The sequence below is a fragment of the Delphinus delphis genome, chromosome 3 (assembly GCF_949987515.2).
Source record: "Delphinus delphis chromosome 3, mDelDel1.2, whole genome shotgun sequence".
NCBI lineage: Eukaryota > Metazoa > Chordata > Mammalia > Artiodactyla > Delphinidae > Delphinus > Delphinus delphis.
The window spans coordinates 160,841,063-160,867,852 of record NC_082685.1 but is presented as its reverse complement, the minus strand read 5'-3'; the positions used below and the strand labels follow the sequence as shown (position 1 = coordinate 160,867,852).

The window sequence follows — 26,790 nt, the reverse complement described above, 5'->3', positions numbered from 1 at the left end:
CGGTACCGGTCTGCGGCCTGTTAGGAACGGGAGGTGAGTGGAGGGCAGGCGAGCGAAGCTTCCTCTGCCGCCCCCATCACTAGCGTGACCGCCTGACCATCCTCCCTCCATCGCCCGGCCCCGTCTGTGGAAAAAGCATCTTCCATGAAACCGGTCCCTGGTGCCACAAAGGTTGGGGACCGCTGGACTAGGTGACAGAATCTGTGGACAGTGCTCAGGACCTGTTCCCTAGGTGAAGGCTGTTCTTTAAAAATCTGCTCTGTGTGTGTGTACATACATAAGCATCATATCTTTTTAATAAACTTTCTTAGACAACTTTTAGATGTACAGAAAAATGGTGGGGCTTCCCTGGTGGCGCAGCGGTTGAGAGTCCGCCTGCCGATGCAGGGGACACGGGTTCGTGCCCCGGTCCGGGAAGATCCCACATGCCATGGAGCGGCTGGGCCCGTGAGCCATGGCCACTGAGCCTGCGCGTCCGGAGCCTGTGCTCCGCAATGGGAGAGGCCGCAACAGTGAGAGAGGCCCGCGTACCACACACACACACACAAAAATGGTGAAGATGATACAGAGAATTCTCATACCCTGCACCCAGTTTCCCCTGTTATCAAAACTCACACCGTTCGTTAGTGCGGTACATTTGTTATCATTAATAAGCTAATATTGATCTAATATCATACTAATAATATATAATATTATACGAATGTAATATTGAACCGAGACTGTTAGGATTAATAACTAATACTGATGAACTGAAGTCCGTACTTCGTTCAGGTTTCCTTCTTTTCCTCCTGTTCGGGGCCCCATCCCGGATCCACGCGGCGTGTGGTTGTGAGGCCCCCTGAGGCTCCTCGTGGCCCCGACATTTTCCGTCGCTTCTTTTTGTGTCGTCGTCGATGGCTTCCTTATCCCTCATCGTTACCGCTTCGCTGTGATTCTCATTCCTAGTTTAACTCCTCCCTCGTTCGTCTGGCCACGAGGAGGGCTGATCCTATCCAGCCTGAGGCTGTGGGTCACCACGGCGACACCCAGGTACTGACGTGACAGTCTTTCTGTCCTGTCCTTCGGAATCTCCCAGGTGGTTTGATAATCTGCGTGAAGGGCTTCTTGTCACAAAGTCACCGCTGGCCAGAGTCGCGCAGGACGGAGAGTGGACTTTTCTGAAAAGTGCTTTTGTTGTTCCAGAGCTCTTTTGAAGTGGGCAGGTGCGCTGTCTGCTCTGCGCAGGAGTCAGGACAGCTTAGCTTCCCGGTGGGTCACGGTGAATATATACAAAACCCTTTAACTGTGCTTTGAGGCTCTGCAGTCAAATTGGGAATGACTGTGCTCTTCAGATGAGGCCACGTAATGATTTCAAAGACTCTGTAAAGTGTGCACATAGACATTTTCCGGGTCTGGCCATGTCGGTCAGTCTTACGGGGTTCTTTGACGTCTCTCCCATCATTTCTAGGAGTTCTGAAGGATCCTTTGTTAGTAGTGCAGAACATTCTTGTGAGACTTGGATAGTACCAAGAAAGAAAAGTCCCCTGAAGATGGTTTTCCAGAGGGACAGGGAGAAGGGGGTGACTGTCAGCCCTGCAGCGTGTGAAGCAGGGCTGCGTGAACCACCGTTGTGAGGGGTGAGCTGAACAATACACTGGGCTGTTGAAAGCCCAGGCCCCTGAGGCAGGCCTGGATGCGTCCCGCTTCACCACCTGCCAGCCTTGGCCTCTGAGTCTTGAGATTGGCCTCCTGGCCTCAGTCTTCTGACCTGTAAAAGGGGCTGTGGTTAGGATCAGACAGCTCAGTGTGGGGGAGGCCCTTAGACCCACGCCCAGTAAGTGCTCCTGCCAGGGGTACAGTTGGAGCAGGGAGCCATTGACCTATGCTGGTGACGAAGAGCAGACCGCCCTCCAGCTGGTCTTTATTGTCACGTTTAAATCCCCTGTCGACACTGTACCCCCTCAGAGCCTGCCCAGGATGGGCCGCTCCACCCCACCCCACCCTGACGCTTGGGCCTCGCGTGCTCTTTAAGCGTGTGTCAGCGTCATTTTTGAGATCACCTCATACTTATCACACTGAATGTTACTCTGTTGTAAAATTTTTTTAAACTTGCAGAAGAGTTGGAAATACAGCACAAAGAACCTACCCGCCACGCTAAACCGTTGACTCGAGTGTGTGTTTCCTACCAACATCCTGCTATACAGCCGTAATACCGCCATCAAAATCAGGAAATTAACACTGACACATGGCTACCTTCTAACCCTCAGACCACCATGTCCTTCATAGCTCACGGATCCAGTGTAGAGCCACCTGTGACATTTAGTCGTCACATCTTAGTGTCCTTCAGCCTAGAGTCGCTCCTTGGTCCTTCCTTAACTTCTGTGACATGGCATTTTGGAAACTCTGAGGCCCGTTGTTTTGGAGAATGCCCCTCACTCTGGGTTTTTTGATGCTTCCTCATGCCTGTACTCTGGTTATACGTCTTCGGCAGGTGTATCCCGGGAGTGCTGCCGTGTCCTCCTAACTCTGTCCCTTCAAGGGTTGCACAGTTTACTCTGTCCTGTTACCTGTGGTGTCCACTTTGATCCCTGGGTTAAGGTGGTATCTGCCAGATGTCTCCGTTGTAAAGTGAGTCGTTCCCCCTTTGTAATTAGCAAGTACTTTGTGGGGAGGTACTTTGAAATTGTATAACTATGCCATCCATCCTCCAGTTTCACTTTCTGTGTCAGTCGGGACTCCTGGTTTCCGGTTGAGTGGACGGCTTATCCTCCATCGCTGTCACTGTTCCCTCTGATGCTCAGATTGTCCCTCGTTTGGCCAGCATGCGCCTCCTCAAGCTGGCTTCTGTCTCCTGTCCACATTGTTCTTGGGCTTCTCCTTGCTTTGGGGCACGGTAAGATGTCGCAGATTCATCTTGTACTTTGTCTCACCCCAACCCTGGAGTCCGCCATTTCTCCACGGAGCCCTGGTTCCCTCCAGAGCAGAATGGTGCTTACAAGTGGAGATCTGGGTGCTACCATGCTTAGTGCTGCTGGGCCATCGCTGTTCCCAGGCCCTCTTGGTGGATGGGGGGCGGGGGAGGGACATGAGGGTACGTGCGCACTTACACACGTGTCTCTTGAAAACTGTGAACTTACGTGGATCCTCCAGTTCCAGTCCAGTGTTGCAGGGTTGACTCAAGTATTCTCCTTCTCCAGAATGAGGAACCCGCCTCTCATCATCCTGATGCATTGGCTTATTAGTAGGTTAATACCCCTGGAGGTCACCAGTCTCCACCTGGGAGGCTTCCCAGTGCAGGGGCACCCTGTGCCCCATCAGGCTCGGACTCCCCACAGGGGCGCCTTCGCACACCTGGAGCCACCCCCATCTCACCCATGCGGTGCCGACCCTGCTCGGCTGTGGGGCTGAAATGCTGGGGAAGGAGAAGGACGAAGGGCTCAGCCAGTGTCTCACGGGGAGCCGCATGCCTCTTCTGGGCTTCTCGGGGCCTGAATTCTGTTCTTTCCTGCACTGAGGTCCCCCACCCGGCTGGACTGCTCCCCGTCCCCGTCGGCAGCCCTCTGGCCAGCAGGTCCCTCGAACGCTGTCGGGTCTCTAACAAACCTGTTGATTTGAGGAAGCCATTTGCAGCCTCGCTTATCAAGAATTAAAACAGTAATTTTCAGAGTATTTTAGACACCCAATTGGTACTCAACTCTCAGCTCTCTGGCTACTTTATAGCCATTGTAGTTATTATTTCCTTTTTCTTTAAAAAACGTATCCCCCGAAGTAGAGGAAAGATAAGCACAGAATTACTGATAAGTAGAAACATGTGAAAAGAGGCAGCAGCTTGTGTTTGTTTGCAACGTAACTTTTCACTTGATCTTGGGGAATTATCCTAAAGCGGCATATCATACTGAAAGACACAAAACTGGAACTCTGCACTCTGTCATAAAACCAGGAGGAAAAGTGAGGTAGGCATTTGTGGCTACGCGCTGTCTTCTGGCTGCGCGGCAGCAAAAGGCCCAAAGCCCTTTATGAGTCACGAGACGGCCAGCAGCTGCCTACCAGATACCCCATCACTGCCTCAGACGGAAGGGCTTTGCCGTGAGGTTCAGAGTTTAACAGCCTCAAACGAGAATGGAAAAGGCTGCTCATGGAGATGTTCTGAACTCCTAAAATCATCTCTTCCCCTCCTCTTTTCTCTGTTTGATTTACAGAAAGGAACATCACACGCTGACTCTGTTCCAGTGTATTATGGCTCCCAGCCTGGCCAGTTTGTCTTTTATTCACCTTCTGTGTCTCTGAATGTTCTCTTGCACAGAACACATACACCAATGCGGATAAGTTACTAGAAGCAGCAGAACAGCTGGCTCAGACTGGGGAATGTGACCCGGAAGAGATCTATCAGGCCGCCCATCAGCTCGAGGACCGGATACAAGATTTTGTTCGGCGAGTTGAGCAGCGGAAGATCCTCCTGGACATGTCGGTGTCCTTTCACACCCACGTGAAAGAGGTGAGGCATCCGGAGGCAGAGACGGAGCCCCGTCTGGAAGGGCCTCTGGACTCCGGGGAGGAATGAGGATGGGCGTGATGTGAGAAAGTGGACCAGAGGTGACCGTTTGTGCTGGTGGGGGCAGGGCTGGCCTCCTTGCTGGCAGTCCTCGCCACACGGGCACACGCGTGCCATTGCAGGGGGTGGCATCTGCCGGGAGCAGACCTGTGAGGGAGGGCGTGGCTGGGAGCTGTGGACCAGGAGGGGAGCGGGGAAGACAGGAGCTAAGGGGGTCCTTGGCGAGAGGCAGGGCACAGCCATTGTAGCAGAAATAGACGACCTGCCTTTTGGGCTCAGAGCTGTGGGACCTCCTTTCTGTCTGTTAGCCTGTCATGTGGCTGAAGTCCTGGCTGCCTTCTGATTTTATCAGGCTGTGCGGCTGCTCTCAGATACTCGCAGCAGTGCAATTTACATAATGTTGAATTTAAACGTAGCAAAGCCAGCACGGCCTTAATAATATTCACGTTGCTGTCATAGGTATGCTGTTCTGATAAACTTGTCTCAGGATAAGAGGTAATGTGTTATTTGGTAAATGGAAAACACGTTGGTATTAATTATACTTTGCATATATGTTACTCTTATGAAAATCATAGTCCAATATAAAGTAAAAATTTAAAAAAAGAAAATCATAGAAAGTTACAATTGAAGAAACTATTACGTCGCTTTTGAGATAGAAGGATTTATAATAAAACGTAAAGTTTTCGGTAGGACTACAAATTAAGATGTCGACTTACTACATCTTATTTCTAAGGTGAAAAAAATTCTCACTTGACAGTTCTTTATAAGTTGGAAATGAGGGGCCCTTTTAGGTTATTTGAGATTGAGTACATGAAGGCGGTAGTTAACAGGCTAGGAAGAAGGATCTGGGAGGAGTAAGACTCTGAGAGACACTTGGAAGGGGCCAGGCCTGGCTTGCCTTGTGTAAAGGCATCCAAGATCAGGAACCAATGAAATTGTTTAAAGGGAAAGAGCTTCACTACCGGGTCCGGGATCTTGGGCAGTCAGTCCCCCACCAGCCTGCTCGTTTGACTTGAATGTTTGGCTTCAGGACAGCCATCTTCACTTCCAACTCAAACTTCGTGAGCCCAGGAAGACAGTGTAGGGGGCATATTTGGCAAATGGCCGGGACCCTGAGCAGCCCTTTCTGCAAAGGGGCTGGTGCTTTGTGGACCCTGGACAGTTGTCAGAATAGAAAACTGCCAGGAGTGGCTTCTTTTCCTGGTTTAATAATGCCACCACTGAAAAAGACTTCACGGTGTTCACAAAGAGACTGTTTCTCCCAAGGAGACACGTTAAGTGGACATCGGTCCATGGCAGTTCTGATTACGGGTGCATGTGTCACCAGTTCCCCTCTCAGCTCGAATCAAGCCACAACCACTGACTAGTCTCCCTGGCTCTGCAGCCCTGCCACCAAGGCATGTGAATTTGATTAGGTCACACCCTTGCTTTTGAACCATCAGAGATTTTGTGTGTATCTGGAGCACCAGCCTGAATCACCTCATCCTCGTGATCTGGTCCCTGCAGTGATGTACTGCTTCCCTTCACTCCCCCAGGCAGAGTCAGCTGTTCCCCCTGCACTCTACAACTTTCTTTACACACACCTGTCACAGCACCTGTTTTGGTATAGCTGTGTGTTACCCTCTCTTTCCCATCAGTACTCGTATGCCACCTCCTCTTCCTCTTACGCATTTTTACACCCTAGCCGAGAGGGAGAGAAGGTGATGCCTGTGAAAAAGCAGGTTGTGCCTTTGTTCATTAAGCTGTGACAGACAGAAAGCAGGCGAGGGGCTCTGGGCAGCCCAGACCTTCCCGAGGGAGGCACGGTGGGTGGGTATGGGGGCTGGCGTTCCTTATTCGGGCCGCAGGGAGCGCCGCGGGCCCGGAGGGGCCCAAGAGGAAGGACAGGCCGCTGGGCAGCGTTCACAGACTGAGCAGAGGGGAAGGGCAGCAGTGGCGGCAGGCCTGGAGTCTGGAGATCGAGAGCCAGTGCTTGTATCCTGATGTTTGTCTGTGCCACAGGCCTTAGGAATATTCTTTAGCAGGATTCATGAAGATTTAACTTGCAGTTAGGACAAAGAGAGGCTCTTTCCATGAAGCATTATTTATGACTTTTCAACCTTGTTATGCTTCTCCAAAAGCAGGCGTTAAAGGAAACTAGAAGGAAAGCCGTTTACGAAAGCTGCTCTCCGGAGGCTACGTTTGGGTTCACTGGTTTCTGTAACAGCAGCAGCATTTCTAAGGAAAAATCTTACAGTAGAAGCATTCCAGTTGGTAAACTATGGGGTCTGTTTTGTCACTAGTCTTGGAAATTTATGGAAAAGTGAAAATACATTTTGTTTTCTCGACTTACGCTGTAGGAACTTCAGTATATGTGAAGTTTGTAGACTGAGGAGAGCTTAAAGCTGCTTTGAAGGTTAAGTGGTTCACCTTCACAACTGGAGAATTGTCAGTCCATTCATTCTTTCCTTTTTATATGGAAGACCAGCACGGTAGCAGAGAAACTGGTATTTTACTGTGATTTGGTTCCTCTTAATCTCATGTGACCCCGAAGTGACCCGGGTCAGGGAAGGATTTGGTGACAGTTGGAGGCGGGGTACCAACATGCCCAGGTGACTGGGAGGGCAGGACTTGAGGGGAGCTGGCCACACACAGGCGTGGAATATTGTCTGATTCTTCCCCTCCATGTGCTTGGACTCCATTTTTAGCCTCAGCCATTTTCTTGGTAGATTTATTTTTTCCTGACCAGCCCCAGAATCTTCCTCGCTCTCCTTTCTCAGGGCTGCACAAATGCCCTCAGACCCACCAGGATACTTGGTAGGTTTTATGCAGGAAGGGACGGCTTCTTCAGTTGCTGTGTTTTGAAACTTGTTATTGAAAGAAAACTTCATTTAGAACAAATTTCATTATGTGTTTTGAAACCAAATTAACTCCTTTTTTTAAAAAAAAAGTATTTTATTATTATTATTTCTTTATTTTTTTGGCTGGACTGTGCAGGCTGCGGGATCTTCGTTCCCCAGCCAGGGATCGAACCCGAGCCCCTTGGAGTGGAAGTGCGGAGTCCTAACCACTGGACCGCCCAGGGAGTTCCTAAACAAAATTAAATGTGAGAGAAGGGCCAAGAGGAGGAAATCATGCTAATTAAATGTGTGTTTGCATCAAGTCACTAAGTATTTCAGCATATCAGATGAATGAAAAAGTGCTAGAAGATTTAAGTTAGCAGAATTAATTTTCTCAAGCAGATCATACAATTTCAAATTACTTGGAGGGAGATAGGAAAAGCAAGTGGCCTTTTTCATTCAGGCAAATACGTGAAGCTTTTTAGAAGTTAACTGTCGAAGGCTCCCCTGACGCGGAGGTTAACCTTCCTCACTCCCAGATGTTCGGCAGTGGTTTTAAGACTCACTTTTTCCGGAGAGTAGCCCTCTAGCCCTCTCTTTTGCAGTAAATTTCTGGCTCTCTGAGGAGCAAGTAATACAAAGGTGATCTCATTAACAACCAACTTTGAAAAGGTGCCAGGTCAAGGTGATCTGCTCAGTGTTGACTCAGAAATTGTTTTTAAGAATCACACCTGGGAGAAGGTTGGTGGTTTTAAGTCTCGTTGCAGACCAAGCACTGAGGTTCAGCATGGAGACCTTGGGCTCTACTCTCTTACCCCGGAGGACAGAACGCAGATGCTTGTTCCCGGGAAGAGAGGAAAGAGGAACCCGCAGCTGACTCTTGAACAGCATGGGTTTGAACTGCACACGTCCACATACACGTGGACGTTTTTCAGTAGTAAACTCTACGGCGCTACACGATCTGCGGGTATAGAATCGCAGGTGTGGAGGAACCTCGCACATACGGAGGGCTGACTGTAAATCCTACATGGATTTTTGATTGTGCTGAGGGTCGGTGCCCCTAACCCCGCTTTGTTCAAGGGTCATCTGAATTTTCACGTGGGTGGCAAATATTTTATATCTTGAGGTTGAATACAGAATGTGGTTGATAGAGATGTCAGCCCAATTTCACCCTTAAACCCAGATTTGGAAGCATCCTGGGACCCTTTCCTCTTTTTTTCTTTTTCTCGGAAAGAATCCATGAGATGTTTAATCTCCTCTCAGAAAACCCGAAGACTGATAATCTGTCCTCTTTTTTTTTTTTTTAATGTCTTTGAAGTAGTACTGTAGTATTTAGAAGGAATGTTGACTTTATTTTAGGAGAGTTTTCGTCCTCCTGTATTTTGTCCTCCTGTAGTTTTTGTCCTCCTGTATCCCTCCCTTCCCTTCAGTGTTTCTAGCATTTTATTCACCTCCATTCTGATTATAATTCTCCCATTGTTAGGCCTTTGTTACCTGTCCTCCTTTCCTTTTGAATGCTCTTTGCACTGTTTGTTAATTCGTTCATTTACTCTTTCACTTACTCCTTTCAAAGTGTCTCCCAAAGCCACCTGTAACATACGGGGAGGGGGTATAAAAATGAATGACCACTGGAAGAACATACTTCTGCTTCTGTGCATCACGTATTTTAGACATCTGTTGGTTTCTCTTGATAGAGGTTAAGCTACTTGAAGGCTGGAACCCTGTCTCCCTTGTCTTTGTAGCCTGCCTCCCAGACTTAGCAAATACTCAGTCAGCTTGTGGAACAAATGATGTCTATTTCTAGCCCATCATTCTGAGACTTAATGACAGAGGGACATAGTTCCATTTTCAAATATAGCAAAGGCATAATTATTTTCATCCATTCGTTCTCTTCAACTTCATTCTCAAAATTAGGTCCCGAGTTAATTGACAATTACCTTGGAAATGTGTGGGTTATTTGAGGCAACCAGGTGGTGACATGGAGTTCTCAGCCAGAGTTTATTTCTGGAATCGATTCAGTGGCCTTGAGCTGGTTTTTCTTCACTTGATTCCCAGAAACCATGGTTTCCCAGGAAAGATCATTCCCATTTGAATGGGGCTGTGATTCTTGCTGGGTTAAGTAAAGAAGCCTTTTGGTTCTGCTTCTGCAAACTTACACACTGAACTGGGACACATTTTTGTTTGGGGTAATGCCTGGGAAAAGAGGAACCTTTCATTTTATTCAGAAGTCAAAAATAAAGGCATCCCAACCACCTGGAGATTTGTTGGTCACAGCATACCAGCCTGGCTTCATTTTTTTTTTTTTTTACATCTTTATTGGAGTATAATTGCTTTACAATGGTGTGTTAGTTTCTGCTTTATAACAAAGTGAATCAGTTATACACATACATATGTTCCCATAGCTCTTCCCTCTTGCATCTCCCTCCCTCCCCCCTCCCTATCCCACCCCTCTAGGTGGTCACAAGCGCTGAACTGATCTCCCTGTGCTATGTGGCTGCTTCCCACTAGCTATCTATTTTACATTTGGTAGTGTATATATGTCCATGCCACTCTCTCGCTTTGTCACAGCTTACCCTCCCCCCCTGCCCCGTGTCCTCAAGTCCATTCTCTAGTAGGTCTGCGTCTTTATTCCTGTCTTACCCCTAGGTTCTTCATGACATTTTTTTTTCTTAAATTCCATATATATGTGTTAGCACACGGTATTTGTCTTTCTCTTTCTGACTTACTTCACTCTGTATGACAGACTCTAGGTCCATCCACCTCATTACAAATAGCTCAAGGCAGGCAGATCTCTCTCTTTACACTCGGCCAGCGCCCGGCTCTCCCCGGGGAGCAGGGAGAGTGCCATCCGGATCTTGCCCTGTAGTGGGTGCAGGGTTACGAGGAAGCGGGCTCACCGCTCCTCTCCTGCAGGTGTGGAGCTCCCCAGCTGCGTCTCCTGCCATCCTCACTGAGTTTGAAAACATACCCAGTGCCTTTTCAACCAGCCACCACTCAAAGGGCCCGGATTCCTTTTCTCTTCTTCCCCTGTGGAGCCAGAGAACCAACCAGTCAGGCATCTGCCGGGTAAACTAATTCAGGAAACTTGACTACAGGTAGCTGATGCTGCCCATGTAGACCAGCTGCTCTCTGATGGATCTCGTGGTCATTGGCAGTCGTGATGCAGCCCCGTTCAGGACACCTAGCTTTCCAGAGAAGCCCTGTTTCTGTTCTGCACGACTCTCGGAAGGGGAGGGGTCACAGGCCTCCTCGGGGTGATCCCAGCCTCTCAGCATCAGATTCTTCCAGATCCCTTCTGTCTCCTGTGCAAAGATCTCTAAAATTTGGCTTCCAACTTTCAAGCCTTTTATTTTGACCTTCTCAGCTGGATTTTACTGATGACTCATCTCTCTCTATTCTCTAAAATGATTTGGTTTTTTGTGCATTCCTATGTATGGGTGATACCTTTAAACATATTTCCCAGCTTTTTTAAAAAATACTTTTTATTTTCAAATATTTATAATCCCTGAAAGTTGGGAAAAAAAGAAACAGACAAGGAGGTCCCTGCACCCTTCTCCCAGCCTCCCCCCAGGAGTCATCTCGCATAACCACGTGCACTGTCAAAGCAGGAAAGTGGCTTTGCCACGTTCCCCAGAGCTTATTCCTAGATTCTGCTTCCCCCGGTGTGCAGTGCATGCACTCACGTGTGTGTGTGTGTATGTGTTCGCGTGCGCACCCATGCTTAGCTTCGTGAGATTTTATCGTGTGTAGATTCGTGTAACCACCACCACTTTGAATGTACAGAGTCATGCAGCATCATCCCATCACCAGCGGGCTCCCTTCTGCCGCCTCCTTACACCCATGCCTGACCCCTACCCCCTAACCTCCAACCCCTGGCAACCACTAGTCTGTTGTTCTCCATCTCTATAACTGTACTTCAAAAATGTTCCATAAATGGAATCATACAATATGTACCTTTTTGAGATTGGCTTTTTCTACTCAGCAAAATTCCCGAGACCCATGCCTGTTGTTGCGTGTGTCAGTACTTTATTGCTGAGTAGTATTTCATGGTTTGGCTGTATCACAGTTTCTTAACTATTTACCCTTTAAAAGACCGTTGGGATATTGTCAAGTTTTGGCTTTTCCAAACAGAGAAGCTGTGGACCTTCATGTACAGGTTTTCGCGTGAACTTAAGTTTTCATGTCTCTGGGATAAATGCCCAAGAGTACAACTGGCAGGTCCTTTGGTAAACACATTGTTTTAATGTGTTTACCAAACACATTAAACTGCCAGACTTTTCCAGAATGCCTGTACCATTTTACACTCCCAGCAGCAACGTATGAGTGACCTCGCTCTTTAACATCTCAGAAGTCCAGTGGGAAAGGTTAAGATCAGATGCATAATATTTTAGGAAGTAATGTTTACCTTCTATGATCACATCTCGATAATTTTTATGTTAATATTCAATTCCTTAGATGAACTCTCTAAATACACTCTTAAATGTCTGATTTCTTTAGCTTGTTTATCTGATGTAGACAGAAACGAGCAATTAAATGGCCACAAGCCAGAGGAAGCAAGAGGGAAACTCAGGGCCTAGAACCGTCCACTACATCATCGCCCCTTGCAAGACTGAGCATTGGATTTGACTTTGGTTTCAAAGTCAACATTCAGTTGCTACCTACTGCTTTGGCAATTATGCCTTCACATAGATTGTGGTATCTGGTATTTAAAAAAAAAAAAAAGGTGGTCTTCCCATAGGTGGGAATATCCGAAAAAATAGATCTAATCATTTATGCTTTCTTTCTGTAAAAATATCATCTTTATTAAAATAATTAAAGTATACTATAGTATAGCACATCCCCTTACTTAACTGGCTGAGTGATCTGGGACAGGCTGCTCTGTGGTGCCTCAGCTCTCTCTCTGCAGAATTGGGAATAACAGCATCTCTGTGGGCTGTGGACCAATTGGATGCAATTACACACTCACCATCCTAGCTGCCAATAAATGTCCTTGTTTTTCCTCCTCACCTGCCTTGTTACTCGACAAATGATTTAACTATAAGACACAGAGGTATAATAAATACCTGGGTATGAATACTTGGGTATAATCCTGATACCTTCCTTACTCATCTTTGAGCAACAGGAACTGCTTAATCTGCTTCTGTTGCCCTTTCTCAGGGTGAGCGCCTCACTCTGACCCTTCAGATCAGCAGTCAGAGCCTTGCTGGGTGCACAGCTCCAGCGCTGCATTGACTCAGGGCAGAGGAGGCTGTTACAGAGAATCTTTGCTCATGGTTCTGTCACATTGGCATACATTGCTTTGTTCACATCACTAACTATTTTGTTCCCAGCCAAAGCTGCAAAATAAATGAATTTTTTCACCAAGTAAATACGTGTAAAACATTTGGGTTGGCCAGTGGGGAAGAGGGATGTTATTATCTAAAAGGAAAATCCTTTTGTCAGTTTAGTTTAATTCATGTAAAGCTTTTTTTTTTCCCCTAGAGAATGGTTTAAAACTGGTTTAAATTCATGAAGTTTCTGTTTCTTCTTATCGACCCAATATTTTGAGGCAGAGAAAATTTTTAGATCAAGAGAGAAATTAGAAGTTAGTGTGTAAAACTGTACAGAACTCTAATATACCTGACAGAGAATAGTCACTTAGTAGATGATTATTAAATGAATGAATTAATAATATACTGTCTTATCTTTATTTGTAACTCACTGTTACAGTGGGGACTAAATGTATATCCCTGTGCACTAACTCCAGATTTTATCATTTCTTATTGAAGGGAGAGTCTAAATGTCTGCTTTTAAACGGAGAGTCGCAAACATACGCTTTAATTAGTTGTTTGTAGATTGGCCTCAGTTAATGTAACGAGGAGGTGAGGCACTTGTACAGAAGTTCAGGGAATACAACGTTAGGTCTTAAAATGCCCAGCTGAAAATGGATGTATGTGTAATCTTGTTTACTTGTTAGACTTCTTTTTAGAGGGCATTTTAATATTTTGATACTCAGCTTCATAAACTAAATGTGATAGGGCTTTGGTTAATTGAGAGGAGTAAACTATCCATGTGTATTTCTGTCGTGTACTATTTGTTACTGTTTATTGTTCTTATTGAATAAGCGGTAGAAAGATTGATCACCAGCAATGTTTTGTCAGAAAGCTTAAAAGTTCTAGGTAAGCTGGGCCTACAGGGACTGAAAAGCCTTTTTTGGTTTTGTTGTTGTTTGTTTTCTCTTCCTTTTTATAAAGCACAAACTGCAGAACCACAAGATCAAGGAAGGGTCGGGCTTTCTGCTTGGGGCCCAGGATGTTGATGGATACAAGTTGATGACCAAAATGGGTGAAGATTTTTCTAAGAACGAACTTATTTCTCCTAAATGATTTCAAGTCCGTATTCCAAGACACATTAGATCCCTGGGTAGTGAAAGAACTTGCTAGTTAGTTCACCAGATTTGGTGTATTGCTGTCTGAGGAACTGTGGGGAAAGGAAGGGATGCCAGAAGGCCTTCTTAAGAAGGTAGATTTCACATATTACTCAGGTTGAGGTCACTCCTAAGCAGAGTTCTAGAAAAGACAGTTTCTAAACTGCCTTTTAAAAGGGAAGAAGTGAATGAACAAGTTATGCCATGTGAACTTTACTTCATTCTTTACTAGGTTTCTGATTGGATGAAGAGTATGCAGTGGAATTAGTGAGCATTTAGCCAAGTATTTGACATTTAATTTGTACACAGACAGGAAGATATGGGCTGAATCACTGTGAAAAAGAATCAGTTGAGGGTGTCAGTTAACACAAGACCAAGACTGTCCTTATCCTCCCATACTGATCTCTGAGTAGACCATGCCAGGAAGAAAGTGTTTGTGATGGGAAGACATTGCTCATACCCTGCCTGTGAATGAGGAAGTCATTTCCAGCCCACACCCACAATCGGATCAGCTTTCTGATGAAGGGGGTGATGGGAGGGGGTAGACCAGTCATCCCAGGTGGACCTGAGGCCCCACAGACAGATGGTTTTAATCCCTGGTGTCACCTGCTGCAGGGGAGCAGCCTGTGCGGTTGCCATGTCTTTGAACTGCCTCCACCCACCTATTCAGAACTTTTGCGTCCATCTGGGACATCTGGAGAGATTGTACATCCAAGTCCAGGCACCCTGAAAACTTGCCTTTGTTGTGTTGAGAGCATTTTGTCTTGAAAGTGGTCAAATTGCGATAAAGCCAGGACAGGCTCGGTGCTGAAGCAGAACTAATCGTGGCTGCGTTAAAAGGCTTGCAGCCAAGGCTGGCAGTGGGAGTGTTGGCTAGTGGATGACCTCAGCGGGGCTGGAGGTTGTTTGCACTGCAGACCTCTGTCTCTAAGCACGAGGCCTGTGAGTGCGTGGATTGGCACGGAGGGCAAGTTGATCAAAGTCTAGACCAGGGGCTGCCAGATATATCAGATAATAAAATAGAATCAGAAAAGATCCCGGCAAGAAGAAGTCCAAACCTATGACAGAAATTTCATTCATGGGTTTCGATTCATGAGTCTGTTTTGAATCAGAAGTGGGCGGGTTACAGAGGTAACATAAGCCACATAGGTGGCAGCAGCATGTGTTAAACAAAGAACGTTCCTACCTGTGTTGATGGACAGTGTCCGCAATAATTCCTCCCCCAGGGTGACGTATCTCGCTGCTGCCTTCAGTGCTTCAGCCCCCGAATTGGGGGGCGGGGAGTTCAGAGGAGAGACAGCTGGTGCTGCCAGAGCTGGCCGAGCGCAGGGAATAACGTGTTGGTCTCCGGAGAGGGAGGCCGGTCTGCAGGAACAGGCACTGTCTCCGGAGATTTGAAGAGCACAAGAGGAAGTACACTTGGACCAGCTGCATACTGTTCCGGGGAGACAGGGTTGTGCTCAGAACGACCCTGGGTGGCGAGGCACTTTCCCCCAACTTGATGCCTCAGGGAGCGACAGCTGCTGGAGGGAGTGTCTTACCCGCTGGGGATGGGGTGGAATGAAAAGAAGGTTTAAAATTCTACATCTCAACATCTGTTTTTAGCGAATTAGACTTCATCTAAATACCTGGGAGGCTGAGGTTCTGGCACTGCCCCGATGTCCGAGTCGGCCGTGGGCCCAGCCGTGTCACCTGTGCCTCACCTTGTCCTCGCTTCCACTGCAGAGCCCGATGCCCCCCTTAATGGTGTCCCTCCTTAATGTGTGGGCTGCCCTTGCCATGCTCCTGGGGTGTCCTCCTTTTCTGTCCCCCCTTACACATACTTGCCTTGGTATTACTTCATGATACTGACTTTATTTGCCCTCTGCCCCTCGCTCCATACATCCTTCATACATTTCATTTCATCATACTAAGGGATCTTTTATCACCCATCCAAGAATAATTGGTACTCCTGAAACCCTTACTCCTCAGTCAGGTGACAGGCATGTGCCCCAGAATCACAGTTGGTCATTTCAGGCTAAAGAACGTGCTGTTCGTGGCTGGAGCGGTTCCCCTTTGATCCCTGCTTCCTCTGCCTGAAACGGAATCATGTTCTGTGCTCATAGCAGGTGCCCTCTGGAATTCCCCCTGCAAGTTGCCCTGCAAGTTGCCGCCTGCTTCTGTTCCTGGCTTTTTTTTTTTTTTTTCAATTTATTTTTTATTTTGGGCTGTGTCAGGTCTTAGTTGCGGCAGGCGGGATCTTTCGCTGCGGCGCTCGGGCTTCTCTCTAGTTGTGGCGTGCGGGTTCTCTCTCAGGTGTGGCGCGCAGGCTCCAGGGCGCATGGGCTCTGTAGTTGTGGCGTGCGGGCTTCAGAACGCATGGGCTCTGTAGTTTGCAGCACGCGGGCTTAGTTGCCCCACGGCATGTGGGATCTTAGTTCCCTGACCAGGGATCCAGCCCACGTCCCCTGCACTGTAAGGCGGATTCTTTACCACTGGACCGCCAGGGAAGTCCCTGCTCCCGGCTTTTACACTTCCCCACTGGTACCTGAATGATTGTCAAGAACAAGAGTAGGGAAAGGGACACCAGTGGTGGTAGCTTCTGTTCACAAAGTGCTTGTGGTAATTGAGCACTGCCACACATTTGTGGTCCTCTCACTTGATTCTCAAACTCATGGTAAAATGATCCCATTTCACAGATGAGAAAACTGAAGGCAGAGAACTCCAAGGACTTTTCCCAAGGTCACATGGGGGATAAGGACCCCCCAGCTGGTGTGTTGCGCTCCTACCTCCAGATGGACCAGGCTGGTAGCCTGCGTTCAGACAGTGCATCTTGGGAGCGGTTGCAGCTAGAGCAGCCCCCAAATCTCGGGGCTCCCATCTGACCACCCACTGAACCAGCTGGAGACTCAGTGCTTTCCTGGGATCTCCCACCCCAGTGAGTTCCTCTCGGAGACCTCTCTAGCAAGCAAAGGGCTTTTGCAGGGGCTTTCTCCCAGCAGAGCTTCGGCTCCTTCTTTAGGCTCCACCCAGGACAGGCGGTGTGGGGGAAGGGACTGGGATAGGGGACGCACAGGGGTCAGACACAGCAGATGCTCGATCCAGGACCAGGCTCTCCCACAGCTTATCACAGGAGTTTTCTTCCAAGAACTCCATGGGTCTTTCTAAACCAGCCTTCTCTCTGGATCCTGGACTGTGACCCAAGTCTGTACGCACCTGCACCCCATTCTGGGCTGGGTTCAAGTTCTCCTGCGTGGAGCGCTCCTGGCCACAGCTCGGGTGGCCTCTAGGGACAGCGTTGCCTAACTCCGGCTGCCTGGCCGTCACCTGGCTGTGGGCACAGTTCTCTTAGAAGTGGATTTCATGCTGCTGAGGACTTGGATAAGATACAACTCCTCTCTCATTGTCGGGCAAAGATTTATCTTTTCATTGTAAATTAACAGCATGCCCAGAAGTGCAATTTTTTTCACCCTCAGGAAGCCTATGGTAAAAATTTCACAGGCATCCTAGAGACTATTTCTCATTCCTTTATTCAGACGTTATTTTGGGCGTCACGTGTACCACTTCGAAAGGTTAAAAATAGACTTTGTCTGACTCATATTGTATTATGATATGCATCAATTCATCATCGGTTGGCATTGGAAATGACCTTTCTCTGAGCCTTTTTCCTCCAAAATGAATGAGAATATTTCCTGTAGGACCCGACAGAGGAATTCTAAAGGGGCAGAGGAACTTTGGGCGTTTTAATCATGGATTTTAATGTAGTCTCGCTCCTTCTACCTCAGTTTTTTTTCCCTTTTCAACTGCGTGAACCCCTCCAGAGCTGGGCCCTTCCCTGACTCCGCTGGAGGGCGGTGTGCACCCTCCACCGTGGATGCGTGTCAAGATGTCCAGGCTCTTGAAGGAATTAGCTAGTTCTTTCAGAACTTACCAGGAAGAAAGGAAAGGGTTTGACCCACACATACTCGTGGCACTTTCCCCAGAACCAGTGGGAAGAGAGTTCTGTAGGATCTGGACTAATTCCAGCACCTTTTCCCTCGTACTGCACTGTTTTTAGGTGTAAAAGATTTAAATGCGGCACGGTATTAAGTTTACCAGACTAAGTGACATATTTTGAACAGTTGGTTGGAACTTGGATGTGTTTTGAAAAATACCCAGAGAAAGAACACTTCTAAAAACTTTATGATTCTTATTATCAAAATTTCTCTTACAAGAACAAAACTATAATAGTGGCTAACATATGTTATTTTGAAGAAATATGTATCGTCTTGTTGAATCTTCTCAGTAACTCCCTGGAGTAGGCATTATTACCATGTCCATTTTACAGATGAGAATGCCGAGACATGGATCCAGGGAAGTTGCCCTAGGTCACACCCTAGGAAATGTTAAGTCAGGATTTGAACTCGGGCAATCTGGCTTCAGAACCCACGCCTCGTAATCGTTATTCCATATTACAAGAAAAGTGTTTCTTAATTATTTGTGGATAAAACACTTTTTAATTGAGATATAATTGACATATTATTAGTTTCAGGTTTACGGCATAAGGATTCAGTACTCCTATATATTGTGAAATGATCACCTTCCCATGGAAGATTTTTCGTGGGAAATATGAGAGCAAATTGGGAGATTCTTTATGGTCGTAATGCTTTCATCCTTCCTATTATTTATAACTGCAGCAACCAGTTTCATGGGAATTTAGAGCACAAAACAAAACAAAATGAAAAACAGGGGTATGTTATTGATTGGACCCTTAATAGATGTGCAAGGTATCAGTCCCTATTTGGTCTGTTGATGAATGGCGTTTTTTCATGTTGAAATGCGGTATCAATGTGAAGTGTGACCAGGTCTGGAGGCCTCCTTTCTGATACCGTACTGACTTTGCGCATAGGTTGGCGCTGCTAATAGGTTTGCCCATGTTGTTCAGGTCACTTCATCACCTATGGCCTCTTTTCCTTAATCTGTAAGATCACAGAGGTGAACCAGCCTCCGTCTAAAATGCCTATAATTAAAATCCTTGGATTGTATGAAATTTGATATCTTACAGAGGTGGGTAAATAATATGATTCAAGTTGACATTTTAACATTTTTAGTAAAATTAACTCTTAGGACCCCAAGTACTTGACTAAAAGTAAGTTCTTTGCCAGCACTCGCCTTGATTTTAAATTTACCTGCCCTATTTAAATACTTATTGACCTAACAAGAGCCAGCTGGCAAGACTTTGTTTTCACCTGAATACATGTTTAACAACAAAAGAACTCTTGAAAGGTTAGCTTGGATTTGCCATCATTAGTCGTTAGGGAATTGCTGATTAAAACCATAATGAGATACCCCTCATTTTGAATGGCTACAATTAAAAAGACCGACCACGTTGGTATCCGTAATGATGTGGCGGGATTGGAGCTCTCAAGACGCTGTGGGGGGCAGCAGGGTCGGGGAATGTGAAATGAGCCACTTTGGAAAACAGTTTGGCATTTTGTTAAAAAGTTAAACATACACCTACCATATGATCCAACTGCTCTGCACCTAGATGTGTACCTACAAGAAAGGAAAGCACAGGTGCATACGGAGACTAAACACCAGTGTGCATAGCGGCTGTGTTTGTAATGGCCCCAAACTGAAAACAACCCAGATGTCGTCAACATCTGAGTGGATAAATTGTGGCGTCGACACAGAATGGAATATTACTCAGTAACAAAGAGGAGAGAACTGTTGATACACGCAGTAGTATGGATGAAATCTCAAAATAATTATGCGGAAAGAAGCCGGACCAAAAAAAAAAGAGGACCTACTATATGATTCCGTGAATGTAATTCTTTTTTTAGAAAATGCAAGCTAATCTGTAGTGGCAGAAAGCAGGCTGGTGATCGCCTGGAAGGAAGACAGAGGGAGGGATTACCAGGGGCACAGGAAGACTCTTGGGGTGATGGAGCTCGTCAGTGTCTTGATAGCGTTGATCTTTTCATGGGTTTACATGTGTCCAAACTTAACAAATATCAAAGTATTTTAAACTCGTGCCGTTTCTTCTGTGTCCGTCAGGCCTCGGTAAAGCAGTGGTGCTGTGTCAGCCGCGAGGCCACGTGGCCGGCAGTGTCGGGGCCCCCTCTCTCCCCGCAGCTTGGGCAGCCGTCTGTAATGTACACATACCTTACCGTACGGGAGGTGATTATTCCATCCCCCGCGGAAGCAGGAAGCCTTTTCTCCACGCACAAACCGCTCCCAAGCCACCAGGGCCCTTTCAGTTTAATTAATTGTCCTTTCAGTTCACTGAATGGCTACCCAGGGACCTGGAAGAGGCAGTGGGCTTCCCAGAAGCGGTCGAGGTGCTCTGTCCCCGCCAGGCTGGAAGCAGTCCTTGTCCCAAGTTGTCTTTGCCTATCCATGTGTGCGAACACCTTGTTAATGGTCATGGCAATGAAGGTGATCACGTGTTTCCCGTATGTACTCCTGTCATCGAAGGACTGACCTGTGTCCGGGTTGACCGTGGCCTGTGTTGGGAGTGGGGACCTGGCAAGAGCCGCATCCGAATCTCCTGCCGGGCGTGGTGACGGGTTGATTTTACCACGTTATATGTTTCCTTCCTTTTGAGGGATGTAAAGCCCCCTGTCTGAGCAGCAGTTTAATAATTAGTAATGGACTGTCATGCTCTTGCTAAAAATAAAACTATGCCTCTGCTAAGTAAGAGTCAGAAGACGCATAGAAGAATGCCCGTTAGGTTTAGCAGACGTTCCAGCTGTTGGGATTTTTTTCTGTTTCCTCTTGCACTTGGGTTGGGTCTGGGAAGGACTGGGAATGGTCGCTGCCCTCCCCTTTCCTTTCTCTCCTTTGTGACAGTCCCCTCGGGCTCTCTGCCTGGTTGTTTCTTCACTTCGCGTCCTGCTCTGTGTCCCACTGGCCGCCGGCCCCCCTGCTGCCCGCCTCCCTCTCAGCTCCCTGGGAACCGCTGCCGCCGGTCCCCTCCCGGCCCGGACCCCCCAGCCCCAGGGAAGCAGGAAGGGCCGGGCTCACAGCACTGTCCCCGCAGCTGTGGACATGGCTGGAGGAGCTGCAGAAGGAGCTGCTGGACGACGTGTACGCCGAGTCTGTGGAGGCCGTGCAAGACCTCATCAAGCGCTTCGGGCAGCAGCAGCAGACCACCCTGCAGGTGACGGTGAACGTGATCAAGGAAGGGGAGGACCTCATCCAGCAGCTGAGGTGGGCCACGCCCCATCCCCGTCCCCCGTCCCCACGCGGACGCTCTGAGATCTGCGGGGGGCTTCCCCTCCCCCTCACTTTTTGGAACAATTAGTTATAATCCTCTGTCCAACTAGGCAGAGAACGAATAACAACCATGCATGCAAAGGAGACCAACATCACTCTCTCTCTTTTCTTTTCTCTTTTTCTCTCTCACAGTGTTTTTCACTCTTATGATTTTTCTCATTATGGCATTGACTAATACGCCTCCCCAGGATTCAGGTCTTATTAATATTTCCTTTTAACAGCTACCTAGAAATTACTGAAATTTCTTTACAAACCAGATGAATTTAGACCTCCCAGGGCCGCGTCCTTCAGGCCCTGAGCAACCTGCTTTTCTGCGGTGAGGTGGGCGTCACTCCTCTCAGACTCCAGGCTCAGCAGGCCTGGCCTCGGGTGACACCAGGTGACACTCAGGTGCTCCTAGTGGCAGGAAGTGGGGAGGCAGGCTGGGGCAGAGAGCATATCCCTGTCCTTGGGTCACAGGGAACTGTCCGGTAAATTGAGCGCCCCTGCTGGATCCCTCGGGGTGGCTTATCTCATCGCCCCTGACAACTTCCCGTGATGCTCGCTTTTCTGAGAGTCCGGCAGACTTCCTCGACGAAGGCTCAGTTGGCTGCATTACAGCTTAACCCCACAGCTGACGTGGCTCCACCCTTTGTAGTGAACGGATGCCATCTGTTCTCTACTTACGGAGAAAAGTGGCTAAAGATGAAACTCTACGACATGATTCACGTGACTGTTAGCCTTCTTCTAAGAGAGGGGCTGTGAAAAAGTGCGGAAGGAGTTCCTCAGCATATGCTGAGATCCAGGGAGGAAGGCCCGGCTTGTCTGGCGGGAGGGGCGGCTTATTCCGTGTTCCGAGCGGGGCAGTCCCGCTTCCCGCCGGCTTCTTCCCCGAGGCCCCAGCCGCCAGTTCTGGCCTCCGGCAGGGTGAGACTCTCCCATCCAGTTCCTGTTTGTCCCTCTCCGCCCCTTCTCAGGGACTCCGCCATCTCCAGCAACAAGACCCCACACAACAGCTCCATCAGCCACATCGAGACGGTGCTGCAGCAGCTGGACGAGGCCCAGGCGCAGATGGAGGAGCTCTTCCAGGAGCGCAAGATCAAGCTCGAGCTCTTCCTGCAGCTGCGCATCTTTGAGAGGGACGCCATCGACGTGAGTGTCCCCCCTGCCCCGCCCACCCGGGCCTGCTCCCAGAGCTCCAGCACCCCTCCTCTGCCCCTCGCCTACTGCCCCAGCCTCTGCGCTGGGAGGGGGAGGGGGAGGGGAGGGGAGTGGGGAGGGGGAGGGAAAGAGCGGCTCCTCCCAGCTCGGCCCTGGGAGATGGGGCCTGGCTCTGGGGCAGGCAGGTGGGCAGCAGGACAGACACCACACAGCAGGACAGCAACGTGAGCGAGCTTTGAGAGTGGATCCAGGCAGGGCTTCTACAAACAGGGCCACCTTGTCACCTGGGCTTGTTCATCCTTGATTGGACCCCTCAAAGCAGTCCCCTTGTCCTGGAAGCAGAAGCGCAAGCTCAGGGCAGTGATGCTCTTCCTCCCCCTTCCCTCCCCCCCGCCATTCCTCTCCCTTCAAGGGTGAGTGTTCCCAGAACCTGTGGTCATAAGCTGGTACGTCCCAGGAAACCCCATTTTTTCCCCACAGAAGTGTTCTTAGGCGATCTGTGATTCTTACCTAAAAGATTGACTTTTGCACCTTATATGTGACTAGGAGAAAGAGGACAGGTTTCTTTTCTTTTTCTTCTTCTTCACAGAAGTGTTCTCAGGCGATCTGTAATTCTTACCTAAAAAATTGACTTTTGCACCTTATTTGTGACTGGGAGAAAGAAGGACAGGTTTCTTAAGAGGGCGGTTCTTAATTCTCTGCCAGGCAAGATCTTTTATTTTTGAACTTGGTGAAGTACAAGCAGAAGTAAGTATAATTGGATGACGCTGAATCTGTGTGTGAAATATGATAAAAGGAACCAAAACTCCGTGGGTGAGCCTGGCTTCCTGGAGCCAGTGGGCTTCATGCCGCTGCTGGCAGGGACCTGCTGCCTGTCCAGATACCTCCAGGCACCCCAGGTGGCCCGTGCCTGGCGGCCAGAATCTGTAGAGCCTGCTGTCTCCATATCTATCACTTGTCCTGCGTTCGGAACAGGGCCTTGAGGGCAGTGGGGTCCGGACCGAGGCGCCACCGAAGGCAGAGGGATGGCAGGGCTGCCGCAGCTCAGGGGGACCGTCTGCCCGAAGTGGGCCTTGGAGCTCGTCCCTCGGTCCCGCCCCGAGTGGTGGTTTGGTGTGTGTGCCTCTCACAGGGGCCTTTGGTTGCCTGCTTGTCTAAACTTCCATCAGTGTTTTCATTAAAGAAAGGCCATCTTGGCTGTTTCATTGTCATCACTGGTTGATGACAAGAAAGGAGTCAAACCCTGCACACGTTGCCTGGTAACAGCTACTCAAGGGCTCTGGTCTTAACCTTCCCATCCACGTGGAGCCACATGAAGAAGAGGTGCGCTGGTCTCAATTCACGGTGCCGCGCCACAGCTGCCAGTTTGCAGCGTTTGGGGGTAGCCAGGGTCACGGTGCATCATTGGTGGGTAGCCAGGGTCGGGCGCATCATCGGGGGGTAGCCAGGGTCACGGTGCATCATTGGTGGGTAGCCAGGGTCGGGCGCATCATCGGGGGGTAGCCAGGGTCACGGTGCATCATTGGTGGGTAGCCAGGGTCGGCCACATCATCGCGGGGTAACCAGGGTCAGGGCACATCATCGGGGGGTAGCCAGGGTCAGGGCGCATCATCGGGGGGTAGCCAGGGTCAGGGCGCATCATCGGAGGGTAGCCAGAGTCAGGGTTCATCATCGGGGGGTAGCCAGGGTCAGGGCGCATCATTGTGGGGTAGCCAGGGTCAGGGTGCATCATCGGGGGGTAGCCAGGGTCAGGGCGCATCATCGGGGGGTAGCCAGGGTCAGGGCGCATCATCGGGGGCTAGCCAGGGTCGGGCGCATCATCGGGGGGTAGCCAGGGTCAGGGTTCATCATCGGGGGGTAGCCAGGGTCAGGGTGCATCATTGGTGGGCATCCAGGGTCAGAGTACATTATTGGTGGTCAGCAAGGGTCAGGGTGCATCATTGGGGGCTGGCCGGGGTCAAGGTGCAGCGCTGAATGAACAGAAGAGCCAGCGTGGCTGCCTTCCTCTCAACCTCCACTTCATAGGAATTGCTCCTGGTGACTTAGCTGCTTACTGAATAGTTTCGATCAAGAAACACAGAGCAATCAGAAGTATTATTGGAAGTTTTCTTTCCAGGACATTTTGATATTTGAAATAAAATATTGGCTTTACTTGTATTAATGTTATCGCAAAGGGAAAAAATTTTTTTTATTGTATTTCTACTTTCATAAAACTACTGTTTTAAAACGTAGATCAGGAACCAAAAACATACATTTTCCCCACTTGATAGCCACAGAGTTCCACATGGCCTCAACAAAGCCGCTGCTCTCAGCCAGGGATAAGGGCTTTCCTAAGCTGGGAACGTAACCCTGCAGTTCAGTCACAGACCAGCTAAAATATAATTTAAAAGCTTTTAAATGTCACAGCCTGAGAGCCTCTGTTCTCTGGAGTAATCCTGAAAATGTGAAAAGCTGAGCAGTTTAGGCTCTGCAGGGGTTTCCTCTCCTGTCTGGGAAGATGCCCCCTCTGACTGCCCGTAGGAGGCATGGAGTCATCTTTGTGGCAGAAATTCATCTGTTACCTGGTCAGTGAGAAAAATCCCCCATATCACTTGTATTTCAGTTGAAATAGCATTTCCATCTCTCAGAAGTGCAGCAGGGTTTCTTATGGCTTAGAATATTGCTATTTCAGTCTCCAGATATTCCATATAAAATCTGCTGTGTTGGTCTAAAAAGAACAACAAAAGCCTTACACTAGCATCTTGTGACAGTTTAGTTATGGAGAACAGTCATAACTATCTGCATTTAGAAAGGAAAACAGACTTTCTAAAAGTTCGGGGCTACATTACAAAAAATTGTGTCAAAGTTATTCCTTCAAAGAATCTCTGTTCAAAAAAGCCTTCCCCTTTCTGGAGCGTTGTTTGTGCCACAGATTTCTTTTCTTGGCTTGTGTGGTTATTAACAACGCTGAACGTGAGGGCAGGATCTTTCCTGATGATCCTGGATCCTGACCATCGCCAGCGTTTCTTTGTGCTCAGTGAGTGTTTTTGAATCCTGCTGCTTTTAGCACCTCGACCTTTGTTTATTGTCCATTTCTTGAGTGTTTTGAGCCTAATGCTGTCTCCATGAGGCACTGTCGCTGAGTCTGTAACTCACCACCACACCTAACTCTCTTCTCCCTCAGTGTCAGAAAACAAACAAACATTAAGAAAGAAAATTCCTGGACTCCCCTGGTGGTGCAGTGGTTAAGAATCCGCCTGCCAATGTAGGGGACACGGGTTCGATCCCTGGTCCGGGAAGATCCCACATGCCGCGGAGCAACTAAGCCCGTGCGCCACAGCTACTGAGCCTGCGCTCTAGAGCCCGCGAGCCACAACTACTGAGCCCACGAGCCACAACTACTGAAGCCCGTGCACCTAGAGCCCGTGCTCCACAACAAGAGAAGCCCGCGCACCGCAATGAAAAGTAGCCCCCACTCACCACGACTAGAGAAATCCCGTGCACAGCAGCAAAAGACCCAACGCAGCCAAAAATAAATCAATAAAATTAATTAATTAATTTAAAAAATTCCCCTTAGAATAGAAATAAAGATTAAAGTTATGGTAATTTCCTTCCTTTTAAAAAATATTTTTCTCGTAGCCTCTTGGTTTGTGTCTAATTTGGCGTTGTTGAAAATGATTACTTTATAAATTGATATAATTTAATAAATTAATATAATGTGCACATATATTATGGAGACCAAGTAATAAAAGGAAGAAATCAGGAAGATTTGGGCAATAGGAATTTGGAGAAGCCTTAAGATGTTTATTACTTCCCATCTCCCAGCTGGATTCTGTGTAAACTCTCTCACATTCTCAAATTCTCAGACTAATTTCCTTACAGCTCCTGTGGACAAAGTCAATGAGGATCCATGGGAAATGCTATTTCATTGAAGTGTGGAGTATAATATTCTTTCACAAGAAGTTTTTCTCCTCCTTTCTGGATTTCATAATTTTTGGTCTTAGTTTTTAAAAAGTATAGCATGAAAGTTTTCAAACTACACAGAAGTAGCGAGAATAGTACAATGACCTTCCAGATGCCTGTCCTGTAAATTCAACATGAGTTTGCCCCTCTTACGTCAAGTATCCTCTTGCTATTGCTGTGCTGTAGTGTTGCAGAGGAAATCTTTGCCAGCTGATCATATTTCTGTCCTAAAGGCTTTGTGAATATCTCTAAAAAATAGGCCATTTTCTTGCATAACCACATCCTAAGCACCTCGCCGTTAAGAGTGATGCTTTGGTGTCTGCTAATACCCAGCCTCTGTTCAGATTTCTGCAAGTACTGCAGAGAAGAGGCACGTGGGGTCTGCCCCTGCGTTTGGTGGTTAGCCTTTTCATCTAGAATCCTCCCCCCATCCGCCCTTCTCTTTTTCCCGTGTTGTGACTTGTTGAAATAACATTCAGTTGTCAGAGGAACCAGGTCCCACGTTTTGCATTTTCTCACTTGATCTCTGGTAGGCTGTTTAACTGCTGGTCTTTCCTCGACATTTCCTGTAACCTTAGAAGGCAGATGGGAAGACCCAGTCAGGTTCGGGTTCATTTTGATACCAGAAGCTGCGCAGGTGGCTCAGCATGGTTGCTCCTGTCAGGAGGCGTGTGCTGTCTGGTCCCGCATCTGCAGGGATTCTGTGGGCGGTCTTT

The 26,790-nt window shown here is 48.1% G+C and overlaps 1 protein-coding gene across 4 annotated transcripts in view; it reads left to right on the top strand.

Annotated features, from left to right (window-relative positions):
• TRIO (trio Rho guanine nucleotide exchange factor) overlaps window positions 1-26,790 on the top strand; it is a 372,133-nt gene that overhangs the window by 209,817 nt on the left and 135,526 nt on the right. For all 4 annotated transcript variants that reach the window (XM_060009655.1, XM_060009656.1, XM_060009659.1 and 1 more), the window contains exons 11-13: window positions 4,283-4,474; window positions 20,757-20,926; window positions 21,949-22,123. In XM_060009655.1, the coding sequence (XP_059865638.1) occupies window positions 4,283-4,474; window positions 20,757-20,926; window positions 21,949-22,123 (537 nt within the window). The remainder of the gene's footprint in view (window positions 1-4,282; window positions 4,475-20,756; window positions 20,927-21,948; window positions 22,124-26,790) is intronic.